Below are 14,171 nucleotides of genomic sequence, written 5' to 3'. Positions count from 1 at the left end.
ACTCAACATTTTCAGTGCACACCACTTACAACTTAAAGAGCTTAATTTCCCTGTGTTTATGTTTCCTGGTAAGCTGTTCATGGGAAGTAGTCTCTCATGTTAACCATCTTCACCTTTAACTGGATATCATCAAGGGAAAATATATGACTTAAAACATAGAGTTTAAACTCCATTCTCTAGTGGCTTTTGCATACTAAAAACCTCATCTGACTGAAATTTTGTGAGTGTATATATATATATATATATAAAATTCAATTTTATCTCTTAAAATTATCCAGAACATCTGGCTTTTCATATTGTATATAGATATGTTTTTTTCATACTTTCACATAACTTTTACATTGGTGCATCTTGTGATAAGATCATTGTATTTCTGTTTTGCCCAGGTCTGAGGAAAATTAATCACTTTGTCACATGAATAAAATTGGTTAATTTAGCAAGAATTTTATGCTAGAATCAAAGGAACACTATGAAAAGGCTTTAAGTTTGTAAAGAACATAAGACAGATGAGGAGGGAAGGGCAGGAGAGTTATAATAAAGGTATAGTAGATTGGCCCAGAAGATACCTCAGCTTTTGATCCCAAAAATACACATGGAGAACAAAACAGACTACTGTGCATAATGAAAGATCAAAGCTTTTGCAAAAATATGGGCAAATTAGTTTAATTTTTATTAAAATTGACAATGGTAGAGTGATAAGGCAGCTCTGTGAAAATGCAGTCTGCCCACTATCACATCCCAGACCAGGTCTGGTTACAGAACTAGAAAGGTATCTCCTATGGAGATCTCTACCTCTTGAAAACCTCCTTTTGTAGTGTAACAAAATACATTCAGTATGATTGATGATCCCTGAATATTAGTGTCAATGTGGCAAAATACTAACGTGGTAAACATAAATGAATGCTCTCTGCACTTTTTTTTCCCCCCACTCAGTGTTCCAAACTCTTATTGCTGAAATTATTTGGCTTTCTCAGGCAGAAAGCTATTTTTACTTGTATGTAACAGCACTTTGCCCCATAACAAACAAGATGTGACTACTTCCAATAAAAATATAGTTAATGGAATGTATTGAGCTCATTGAGTAGGTTTAGCACATTCTCATCAAAAGAAGATGAAGTACGTTTCATGTATCTACCCCATTCTTCATTTTTCTTCTTCCAGTTCTGGTTTGACTTTTCCTGAATGCTTTGATGCACATTTGGTCATGATTCTTTTTCCCTGGAGAAATCAGGACTTCTCCTGTTTTTAAAAAAAGTGGACACATTAGATGAGAAATGTTCTAGAGCAACTAAAAGACATGATCAGGAAATAAACAGAAACTTTTCTTAAGAGTCAGTTAGATCATGGCTAATGAGTTCATTCTCAAAGGTCCCATGCAAAGGAGGAAGGCAGGGGAAAGCAGATGATTCTAGTGGTTTCCAAGTCTCTTGTGCTTATTGCATTCTGAGTTACTGTGAGAACTGAGGAAGTTCGAACTCCATTTTACACAATTCTACGGCAGAAGCCCAAAATTACTTCTGAAAATGTAGCTGGTTTTACTCAGAGCCCCACTTCTGGCCCAACCTTCCAGCCTCTTGCAGCAGCACAAGCCAATGTGTGACTGTTCATGGAGACCTCACACGTGCAAGAGAAAAACTTTCCACAGAATACACATCATAGCTGCTACCATGGCGTATTTTATCCTACCTATAACACCATTACTCTAATCATAATTATGGCAAGTTCCTGCCTCTAGTCTCAACTTTGTTGAAGGAAAGAACCAAGCTGCTACAGTAGCCAGGCTGAAATGTTATAACAGAAACACCTGCGAGATTACAAGCTTTTCAGAGCATCCTAACTCCAGTTCTGCCTGGCTATAATGTGTAGCAAGGTAGTCTTTTGTGTGCCTATTGAAGTCATTGAATGATTCACATTGGTAAATATATCAGGAGAAGACATTTTTACACACAAACCTGCATTCTTGATAATTTCAAATATTTAATTAACCAAAACCACAATCCAGCAAAAATGGATCCAAATTAAAGGCAGGCAAATTGGCAGAAACTTTGGAGAATTGGACAGGTAATTACATTCAAGTTCAAAATAAATTATAAAGGAAAACAAGGAATCTTTTTCAAGTTATGTTTTAGCTAATTGTGGGCACTTTTAAAAGTCAGAATAAAATCCTGGACTTTACATCATTTCCCCTAGGAAATACTGTCTAGTCTAGTCTACTCTACTCTACTCTACTCTATTCTATTTTCTGGTAATGTATTGCATTCATTAGAACAATTTTCATTGTAGCTATTTAATTATTATGGCTAAAATTTTGTTTTTATAAATCTTTGTAATACCAAACCAATTTGTTGTTGGAAATATTTGTTGTTTTCTGGGCTGAGAGGAGATTATTTTTGAAAGAGAAGACTAATCTTTAAAAAGTCATTTATTTTACAGCAGTAACTGTTGTAATTCAACGTCTGGTTTGGGGCTGTGTGTGGTGGTTGATTGGTCGGTTTGGTTTTGTTATTGCAAGTTAAAGGTCTGTAGCATCATTTTCAGTTGCTGCATTTACTGTTTTGTTTGAAGAGAGAAACAGAATTTATGGATTTGTCAACAGTACTTACTATGTGTAAGATAAGAAAAACTCAGAGTATTCTGTAAGGGACAGGATTTCTCTATGCTTGCAATAAAACATACAGATTTCAGCTTCTCTGAATTTGTTTGGTTCCTATGTTAGTTGTTAACTATTGCTGCTATTTCTTGTCTCTCAGGACAAATATTTAGATCTCTTTAATGTCCTTAGCTTGGAGATGCAGTGTGTACCTTGAACAGGTCCTCAGTAGTACATCTGCATACAGGAGCTGTGCATTGTCCTTATAGCAAATACCTGCTAAAGTAAAATTATTTTACTAGACCTCAAAACCACAGCAGCTTGCTCCAACATTCCTTAGTGAAAATCTCCATTAATTAAATATGCAAGAAACAAAAGTAGCTCTCACTCAGTTTGGAAACACATGCCATTAAGGTATTAATTTTTGTATTTCTATGAAACATCTTGTAATATTTTGTCATTATGCTGTTTAAGTATTGAGATTTTAAAAACTTCATCATTGTTTTAACTTACTGGGTTGGGTTGTTTCATGTTTGCAGCTATTATTGGGAGGTAAACATTCATTTAATTTGCCAAATTGTATCTTTTCCTTTTCTTCCTTCAGGATGATATATCTGACTGAAGAACTGTTGCTGTTTTATCACAGACCTGCTGAAATCTTGGTTCAATTAGACAAAGATGTGAAGTTTATTGAGACATTGGTGAGTTCATCCAGATGTGTTCTGCTATATTTTCTTGTACTTTAAAACAGATTCTGCAGAAGGGCTGAATTGAGTATACTACAGTGGCTTTCTTTCTCTTCTCTCACAGAAAGTGAAAGTATACTATAAACACAATTTTCTGGAACCAGCAAGACCACACAACTACTGAATTAATGAAATATTGTTGATTTTGACTGAGCAGACAGAAAACTAAAAGCCAAATATTTATTCAATCTGGTACATTGGTTTATAAAAATGCATTAGTCTCTTTTGGAAACTTTGATACGCACTATCAGTAGAGTCACAAAGTTACAAACCATCAAAACACTTTCCTTTGCACTAACCACATAGTAATATCTTTTAAAAAACACAACACCTCGGTGGAGGTTGGGGTGTTTTGTTGCAGCAGAGAAAATTAATCCAGGAATCATAATCATCTTCCAGTTTTCAGTGAGTAAAACAAATTTGCCTTATTAGATGTACTGCTACACGAAGAATGGTTTGGTAATGCACAGGACAGCTGAAAGGGGGCCCAGAATTGCAAGCATGGGGTACAACAGGCCTACCTTGAATACTGTTTAGAAAGCAGGTATAGAAACAGTATTCATTCACTTCAAACTCATGCTGAACCCACTCTTCAGTGTCAATAACTACCTAAGATATTAGAATTGGTAAAGAGGGTTATAAGTTTATATTTCTTGCAAGGTGCAAAGATTGCTCTACAATGAGGGATATCTTAGGCTATTTACCTGAGCCCTCCTTTAAAAACCAACCAAACAAAAAATCCCAGGAAAAAATAAAAACACAACACCAAACACTAAAAAAACCCTACAACAACAAAACCCCCACAATTTAAAAAGTCCAGTTCTCACCATTCCTACCTCTTCAGCCTTTAAAATAAGTGGTGTCTTCTGTGTCGTGCTGTTAATAGCTTTGCACATTAAAACTATTCCCTATCTCTCTGAATTTTCTCCCTTCTCACTCCCTGCATCTTCCTGAGTAACACTGTTTTAAAAGACCAGAACTGATTCTTAAGCAAGATGTGATCAGGTTTGATGATGCATTTCTCATTTTCTGAGAATATTATACTTTGAATAGTTTTTCCTGAACGATAAGAAAAATAATAATGAAAGCTAAGCTGATAGCTAAGGGAAAGCAATAGAGCAAACAGCATTGCATCCAAACACCTTCCAGTTCTATACCTGTAGCAGCTTGGTCAGCAATCCCAAAACTTAATTGTATTGTAATGGTCCTGCACTGACCCCATTGTCTGGAGCAGGGGCTGTCTGGAAATCCATTTTCCTTCTGTGAAGCAGGTAGAAAGGAGTGAATGCATTCTGTCTGCATTATTTATAGTATTAATTTGAGAAACAATAATTTCTTTTCTCTATGTCCATTGTAGTAGATTTTTTTTCCCACTATCATTGTAATAGATTTATTTCTCATTGTTTGGCATATCTTTCTGCAGGTGGTGCTAGCTAATAAATCATGTAAACAGAGCATGAAAACATTGCTTCCCTTCCTGTGAAACTGAGCTGGGAAGCAATAGACATATAATAATGAGATATTGTATAAATTCATGGTTTACTACTTTGTTCATTCTATTATTACCCAGTAAGACTCTTGCTAAATAGAGGAGTTTGTTAAGTACTAAAACTACGCTACAGCTGGGAGAAAATATTAGGGATGAGGCTTCAACCACAGACAGACTCCCTCAAAAAAGCAGTACTAAGTGAATGAAGGGAGTACAGTTTTCACAATGTTATTGCTACTACATCAAAACCTTGAGTTTTATTTGAACATGGAGGAAATACACCATGGAGAATGCTGTATGTTGTTACTGCCTGGTTGTACTGCAGATTAAGAGCTATTGAGAAAGGAAAATGGTCTATAGAACAAGAGGACACAGTCTCAAGCTGCACCAGGGGAGGTTTAGGTTGGATGTCAGGAAGAAGTTCTTCACAGAAAGAGTGATTGGCCATTGGAATGGGCTGCCCAGGGAGGTGGTGGAGTCACTGTCACTGGAGGTGTCTAAGAGGACACTGGATGAGGCACTTGTTGCCATGGTTTAGTTGTTTAGATGGTGTTGGGTGATAGGTTGGTCTTGATGATCTTGAAGGTCTTTTCCAATCTGGTCTGGTCTGGTCTGGTCTGGTCTATTCTATTCTATTCTGTTCTATTCTATTCTATTCTATTCTATTCTATTTGAGGCTAGGAGAATGTTTGTGGAAAAGCTGTCAGCAAGAATGGCAATGAAGAAAGATGACAATTTGTGGCATGGCTCCTGATTTGATTCTGGATAATTAACTCAATAGAAAGAAACAGAGATGGGCGGGTGCGAGGTGGACAGGCAAGGCTGCAAAACTAGCCAATCAAAGCTCTTCAAAATAAACACTATCTCAAATTCTGCTTCAAGAGTATTGCTTACCCTGAGGAGAATTGTTCCATCTCTTTGTTCATCTAGATCCTTTATGGTAAGCTGTGCTGTATCTGAGCAGGATGAGACTTGAAGGATGCAAGTGACTTCCTAGTAAAGTACAACTTACACATCGGCTGCTATATTACTGGCATAAGACACACTATAGAAAGACTGTTTCAAGTAAAGGAGGCTAATCCAAGACTCCCTCACCTGGGATCCATTGAGATCTAGTCCTAGTTTTGTCTATCAATTATAGACAGGGTATTGCTAATACCATATAATGAGTTGCAGAAGAGGTTGGGGGATTTTGTTCCCTTTTCCTGGTTTTGATCTGTGGCTTTTATTTTGGCCACAGCTGGTCTTTATCTTGGGTAAAATATGTTTGTGATGCCGAGAGGTGGGCTTAGGGAAGGATCTCTGGCATAGCCATGACTAAAACTCCTTTTAGAGAACTGTTTCAGTCATTGGATGATCTTGAGGATTCTTACATACACCTCAGAGGTGAACAAAGAGATGTACAAAATAAAAAAAGGTTTGACAGGCATCTCCATATGGTGGTGTCTAGATAATTCTGGCACCTATTGAAGATTTCAGGCTGCAGCCAAATACTGACTAAGTGGTTGCTTGTGCTGGATGAAAAGGTGATCTAGATATTGTCAGCAGCTGCACAGCTGCTCCCCAGTTTCCTCATCTGCTGGCTGATCTTAAAGGTCTTTTGCAATTGAAATGATCCTTTGATTCTATGGTGCTATGACTAAGCTTTATAATCAGAAATAGTGTATGTGTGCACTGTAGCCAATAACAAATGCTGCACTGACTTTCTTCAACAAAAATCCAGCTAGGGTGAGGCCAGTTCTGCACTGCAGTTAATGAGAGATCCTATTCTCCAGGATAATCTTTTTCATACTTTCTTGTTTTCCAAACTGTGCTGCCCTGTGCACCTAAGTACCAACTCTATCTTTCTTGTCAAACACTTATTAAACAAAGTGGTAGCTACCTTCATAGAAAAGCTGAGATATTCCAATGTTACAAGCCATTCAAAATCTATATTTAACATGGGACTTCTCACATCTCAGACTGTGACACAAGGATGAGATAGCTGACATCTTCCAAATCTCCCAGGAGTGGTGTTACAGAGTTAGCTGTCACCATTATCTTCCTCTTTCTGTGACTAAAGTTTGTGGATTTATCCAACATGCAGTGATTCTTTAAAAGGAAAGACTGGTGTGGAGAGGTTTGTATCTTTATCTTCAGCATCTAGGATATATATCTCTGTTGCCTCTATAATTTTGTGCTTATTTTCCCAAAAGTAACTATCCTGCCATAAGTCTGAAACTCAGAACAGCATCTGTGCCTTGGTTCTGATATCTTGCCTTTCTTTGTCTCCATTCAGGTAGTGTCATGCTGGTCTCTCTATGTCCTAACTTGTTCTGGGAGGGGTTTTATTATCTTTTCTTTTCCAGTCACATCTACCTGATTCACCCACCTTTCTTTCCCCTAGAAATGTGTAAAAGGAAGCACAGAGCAGGAGTGATAGGGCTTGATACTAGCACATGTCAGGCTGCACATGTGTTGATATAGACTTCTCGTTTACTCATTCATTTGCTACCCCTTATGTTTCTTATCTAAGCCTCTTTCAGTTAGAATTCTGATATACTGCTAAGGCATTTTGATAATGAACATGGTGTCTCCTCATTGATGTCCCTGTATCTGAAAAAGTAGATCAAGCTCTGAAATAGTCTTCTAGTCTTCCTTCACTTATACATATTGTGCTTCATCTGGAGCACGGTGTGCAGTGCAAACTCGGTCCCCAAAAAAGCATCTTGTTGTTATGTGTTGTTTTAATCATAATAAATAAATGTATTTATTGTGATTAAAATGTGAAACATAAAAACATAGAAAATACACATTAAAAATAAATAAAAAAGTAGTTTATTATTGGTTATTATAGTAATATATTACATAATCAGTGCATTTTATATTAATACATTGCTATTCATATATTAATATAATTAATGCATTATTATTAAATACAAATATTATAATATTTGGCCCTGCTCTATTGAGGAAAGAGCTTTGTTACCAAAGTCAAGAGAAACAGAATCACATACTTGGATGAGCTGCAGTGGTGAGGGAAACAACCAGAAGAAGAGATGTTAAATTGTTGTGATCCTTACAAAACTCAAGGCTATAAACCACTTCAAACAGAAAAGATGACCAAAATCAGTTAAAGTCCAAATTTCTCTGAATGTCATAAAGTCTTACATTTGTTTTTTTTCTTACTGACTTCAGCAAGGAAAGAAATCCCAAGAAGATAAAAGACCTTTCAAATAGACAATAAATTAACTGCTGAAGTGGAATAAGGACTAGCCATACATCAACAGAAAAAGCTTGAGCACAGACAGGCTCTCAATCTAGGTTAGAGAAAGGCCCAACTGATAAAGCCAAGAGATTTAAAGAAAGAAAGGACAAACCAAGACCAAACAGCTCCTGAAATAAACTGTAATCAGACATATTTGTTATACTAGAAATACAGGGCAAGATCTTTACCTGGTGTAATTGGCATAGCAGCACTGGCCTAATTGTGCTGCATGACTGCAGCTACAGACATTGCTCCATGTGGCTTTTCTCAAACTCTTATATTCACATTGGAAGTGTAACTTGAGCTTTCTGTGCTATAGTTACTGTTCAAAGGCATCATTACATTTCATAAAGCACTTTGTTTCCAAGCAATCTAGTAAATTAACATTGTGGGCTTTTGTTTGTTGTTGTTAATAAAGGGTATTTCTAAGCAATATAAATTCTCTGACCCAGCTCCTTCTTAAATGATTTATTTTTATAATAACAAAGTGGAAAGCAATGAATTATATGGAACTTTTCTTCATTCTTAAATCTTTATTACAGAAAAAAAAAAATGGCTGGGATAAAAGATGCATCCAGCATTCACACCTACTGAAAGATTTTGAAGCCAAAGACCAAACAAATGGGTTAGGCCAACTTTGCTCTTTCCTTTCCAGCAACTCAAACATTTTGCAACACCTTTTTATCTCTCCCCTGACTGGTGCTCCTCTAACACCTGAATTCTTTAGATGGTGTTCTTGTTTCTCCAGGCTCACTAGAGATGGTGGGCTGTACAAGAATTAACCTTGCTACCTTTCTGTTTCTTGAACACTGCATTAACTGTACTCAAGAAATCTGGTTCTTTCCTTAACTCCTTGTCTATCAAATCTGTGAGGAAAAAGTTAATATAATAAAACATCAAATTATCAAGTAAAGGATGAATGACCTTACAGAACAAATTCTGGCTTTTCTGCAAGCTTCAGAGCCTCATGCATCCCTGCAGCTGATAGTTTCCGGTTGATGTTCCTATATCGGCATTGCAGGAGGTTGCGATAAGTTGTCCTCAGGTCCCGATTGAAGAAGGCATATATAAAAGGGTTAATGAGAGAGTTTGCATAACCCAACCATAGAAATGTTCTCTCAACCCACAGTGGGATACAGCTGCATGCTGTACCACAGATGAAGGGTCTGGCAGTGGAGAGGAGGAAGAAGGGCAGCCAGCAGATAGTAAAAGCCCCAACGATAATCCCAAGTGTGGTGGCAGCTTTCTGTTCTCTTTTAAAGATTGAAATGTTTTTCTTGTCATTCTTTAGGAGTCGAGAAAAGTTAGTACATTCTTCAGATTCCTTGTACAGTTTTACAACTCCATTCATAGAAACCCCATCCACTTCTTCTGGACGGGGAAAACCAGCAAACTTGTGTTTAGCAGCACTCCTCTTGGCAGCTTTGTAAATCTGATAGTACATGAAAAGCATCACCGACATCGGAATATAAAATGCAACTGCTGTGGAGTAGATGGTGTAGCCAAAGTCCTGACTAATCAAACAAACTTTTTCATCATTTACATTTTGGGCCCAGCCAAAGAGTGGGGGTATAGTGATAGAGGCAGATAAGAGCCATACACACAGAATCATCTTGGCCATACACTTCCCATTCTGCCTTACAGGGTAGGTGAGAGGTCGTGTTATTCCCAGGTACCTAGAACAATAATGTAGAGTTACTACAGAGGTTAAACAATAAAAGTTATTCACATAATCTGCCCTAAACCAAAACATCTTTGGCTAAGATTTTATTTTTCCTTTTTCAATCCTCTCTTTGCCTGTGTCTTTCATGCTAAAATCCATGTTGTTGATATTCTGTATAACAGGTCTTTTATTCTAGTAGGTAATCACCCAGGGGCCATAATGGACTGTGATTTTAATGAATTTGTACAGTCTCCATTTTTTGGCTTTCAGGGAAATTCTGAAACCTACATTCTATTTGGCTAGCTTATCAAATCTTAGAATATAGATGACTCCACAAAGCTTAAGTCTCTTTGGGTTGAGTTAAAACAAGCATTCATTCATCTTCATTCTTCTTACATATTCAACAGTTACGAAGATCCCTGCCACTAAACTGATATGATGAGTTCTCTCTCTTACCTCTATTTTTCAGAAGGGTACAACAAACTACAAACTTAGGTTGAGTAGATGATTTCAGTTCTACAACAGTTTTCTATCATCATGTAATTATTATAAAATCCATGGGTTTATTCAGTGTTCACATTTTACTGAACAAAATAACAATCTCTTACAGTGACAGCTCAAGAAAACCTGGGCAGGGGAGGGGGAAATAGTTTTATAAAAAGCTAAGTTTATGGTGGTGACTTGTAAACAAACATGAAAAAATGTGTCTTGACTGTTGTCAATGTCTATGTTTTGTAGGCTGTGATATTTAAAACTATGGGGTTTTTTTCTAGCTAAAAAAAAATATAATTACAAAATTTCAATGTCCCTATAGTTGGACAGAAGTATCCTAGGTTTATATTTACTCTCAGCTTACTTTATTTCCTCTCTAGCTTTGGGAAGTTAAATACAATTAGATGCTTTTTTTCCCACACCTAACATGGACATAGAAATTTATTTTCTGCTCAGCTGGAACTTACCTATGAGTTACTGTTAACTTCTCAAATTGCTCTTTTCTTTCCTCCTCCCAAAGGAAATACTGAGAAAAATCACTGTGATTCACTTTGTTAGTTTTAAAAGACATGGTTTCAAATCGGGTTTCCAACCAGCATTTTGGTTTCAAGTGGTAGTAGTGTTTAGTTACACAAGGAGCTTTTTGGAGCATTACAAACAAAAAACACAGTAACACGATTAGAAATATTTTTGGGGGAGCATTTTTTGATCTCTCTGTTCACCTAGCAAATTAAATGAGTATTTGCCAGGCTCAGCAGAATGCTGGATTGTTGATTTTACTGCAATGCAGTAAATCATGGGCAGTGCTGCTGCTTTACACAAACACCCATGTAGGTTACAGTTCTAGTAGTAAAAAGAAACATCTTTTCATGATCTGTCCTGATGAGTACCAACATTTACTTTTAACAGTGTCATTGATTTTATATTACTGCTGTGGCAAGTGTTACACAAAGGAAAGAATTGGGGGGGGTTATGCCCTATTCTTCACAACATGCAAAATAAAAACTAGAGCAGGCCAGTGTTTAACCAGTAAGGCTGTGCCTGGTGGAGCCATGAGATAGAACAGTTAGTAAAATTGTCCAGGATCAGAGCATTGCAATACATGGACCATGGTATAACATTTATAACTTTTATGAAACAAAAGGCTGTTTGATGCACCCCTCTCTGTTAGCACTAGAATATAGGCACTGGACCAGCTCTGGTGGCCGTGGCCAAACTCTGTAGCCCATGGAGGTTTCTGGTTGACAGCATATCAGCCAAAATTCTTTGCATAGCCAAGATGCTGAGAATTTTCTGAAGCACTCCAAGATGTTGAAGAGCAGGGTTAACGTAGTCGATTTTCATAGTTATTTGCCTAAAGAATACATTGTACTGCTTTCAGTAATGTAGCTGCAGCAAGCTTATTAGCTGGAGTCATCCTGGGACAAGAGTTGCACCCCCTTAAAATTTGTCTGAGAATAGCATGATTTTGCTACAAAACAGTTAAATACATCCTTTGTGCAGAAAGATTACTTAACACTTCAAATGTATGGTGTTGAAAAACTCTTTTAAAAGTTGACTAACCTTCCAAAGTACTTTTTTTACCTGTTACCCAATTGGTCATTAAAAATAGCACACTTAGGAGGTGAGCTTTATTATGTAGCTAAAAAAGCTAAAGTGGATTTCTGTAAAAATCAGATCTGTGGGTTGTATGCTCTGAATGCCTACTGATGCATTCTCATGCATCAGAATATAACAAAAAGAATTCATGAAAGCAGAAGTATACTGGAAAAAAAAATTAAAATTCATTAGTTTTGCCCTGGCACCACTCTTTTGGAAGCTATCTGAGCTCCAAAAATGTGATTTGAAATTAAAATATGTTAATTAACATAAAAATACACCAGCATCCTTTCTGCCTTATCCATTTTGCTAAATGAAATATGATAGGGAAAAGAAGTCAGCAAGCATAAATGAAGGAATGTTGCCTTTTTGTCTCTCCATTTAAATCTATTATCCTTGAAAACTTCCTTGCAACTTCAAAATAATCTAAATCTCTGCTGTTGTCCAATACACTAGAGAGTGTCCAAGACTTAATAGATTCATAAACTTCAAAAGCATTGTGTCAAATTCATGGCAAAATATATGCTTTGTAATGCTGAATCTGTAATTACTGCCTTCCCCAAAAGCCCCCACAAGCAAACAACAGCAACAAAACCACCAAAACCGACCAACCAACAACAAAAAAACCCAACACCAAACCCCAAAAGAAATGAACAACATCCCCAAGAACAACAACAAACCAAAACCAAACCAAACAACAAACCTTAAAGGACATAAAATTCAAAAAATATGTAACACCTTGAGGCTTGCTGCTGGAAAAGAAAGAATGCAGTTTCCCTAAAAAAGCTCATTTCGTGTATCACAGCTATCTCCCACAAGAAAGAAATGTCTCAGATTTGTTATTTTGAGATTTGTATCTTTTACATGCCACAGATGTTCCTTTTGATCTTGGTGGGGAAGAAACCGTTCCTCAGTTCTTTCTTGTAACAGAAGGGCAATGCTATTTCCCATTCTTCCCTCTCTGAGTTTCTTGATTACATGGTTCTGCCAGACAGGGCATCTATCCATATTGCACAGTGAGGACTATATCTAGGTTACTACCCAAAAGCACAGCATCACAGATGCAAGGCCCTTGTTTCTGATAACCTGGCAATGGCATTTTCTCACTCAGTATTGACTGATGCTGTCTGCAGAATGCTGAAGTGCAGGATGCTACAGCAAACAACTGTTAGGCAACACTATGAGAAGCACACTCCAACTATAGTCCTGCTGTCATTCCAAGAAGAAAGGTTGCTGAGTGAGTGGAGAAAAATGAGAAGGGAGAACTTGTCACTGATGTCTAGAGGGTGCATAAGAAAAAAAAAAAAAAAAAATTGCAGGAACTTTTCTTTGTACTACACACTAGAATCTAAAAAACAGCCCCATGTTGAAGAGCTCAAAATCAGAGCAGAAATTGTAGACAAAAAGGAAGGCAAAGAGTACATTTCTTTTAAAAGGAAGGTGTGTAATTAGTCTCTTACAATTTTTTCAGTGCCTCCTCTTCAACACTGCAGGATCAGAAACTGCCTCCTGTGCTGCTGTCCAGAAAGATTGTAGCATCTCCTCTAGAGACTTTAAAAACCTGCCTGGAGGTGCTCCTGTATGATCTGCCCTAGGTGATCCTTCTTTGGCTCAGGGGGTGGACTAGATGATCTCCAGAAGCTCCTCCCAACTCCTACTATGGAGGCAGGGAGCAGTATAGTTCTCCTGTAATCCAGGAGGAAGTAATTAGAGACCTGCTTAGCCACTTGGATCCCCACAAATCCATGGTACTGGATGGGATACACCCTAGGGTATCAGAGTATCACAGTATCACTTAGGTTGGAAAGGACCTCGAGGATCATCGAGTCCAACCTATCAACACAGACCCCATGCCTAGACCATGGCACCAAGTGCCACGTCCAATCTCCCCTTGAACGCCTCCAGGGTCGATGACTCAACCACCTCCCTGGGCAACCCGTTCCAATGACGAATGACTCGCTCGGTGAAGAACTTCCTCCTCACCTCGAGTCTAAACCTCCCCTGGTGCAGCTTGAGACCGTGTCCTCTTGTTCTGGTGCTGGTTGCCTGGGAGAAGAGGCCAACCCCTTCCTGGCTACAACCACCTTTCAGGTAGTTGTAGAGGGCAATGAGGTCACCCCTGAGCCTCCTCTTCTCCAGGCTAAACAATCCCAGCTCCCTCAGCCTCTCCTCATAGGGCTTGTGTTCAAGGCCTCTCACCAGCCTTGTTGCCCTTCTCTGGACACGATCAAGTGTTTCGATGTCCTTCTTAAACTGAGAGGCCCAGAACTGGACACAGTACTCAAGGTGCAGCCTAACGAAAGCAGAGTACAGGGGCACTATGACCTCCCTGCTCCTGCTGGCCA

General features: G+C 37.9%; 1 protein-coding gene across 2 annotated transcripts in view; it reads right to left on the bottom strand.

Moving 5' to 3' along the window:
- Positions 1-225: 225 nt before the first annotated feature.
- The window catches only part of HTR7 (5-hydroxytryptamine receptor 7), a 36,866-nt gene continuing 22,920 nt past the window's right edge, over positions 226-14,171 (bottom strand). Inside the window, exons 2-3 of one of the 2 annotated variants that reach the window (XM_068139701.1) lie at positions 9,002-9,748; positions 226-1,239 (exon numbers count right to left, since the gene is read on the bottom strand). In XM_068139701.1, the coding sequence (XP_067995802.1) occupies positions 1,203-1,239; positions 9,002-9,748 (784 nt within the window). In that variant the 3' untranslated portion in view covers positions 226-1,202. Of the gene's footprint in view, positions 1,240-8,996; positions 9,749-14,171 lie in introns of both variants that reach the window. The other variant, XM_068139700.1, reaches the window with a different exon arrangement.

Source organism: Melanerpes formicivorus, unplaced genomic scaffold (assembly GCF_026170545.1).
Source record: "Melanerpes formicivorus ecotype bairdi unplaced genomic scaffold, bMelFor1.0.p_v2 SCAF_6, whole genome shotgun sequence".
In the NCBI taxonomy this organism is placed as follows: Eukaryota; Metazoa; Chordata; class Aves; order Piciformes; family Picidae; genus Melanerpes; species Melanerpes formicivorus.
This window is presented reverse-complemented; position numbering and strand designations above follow the sequence as displayed.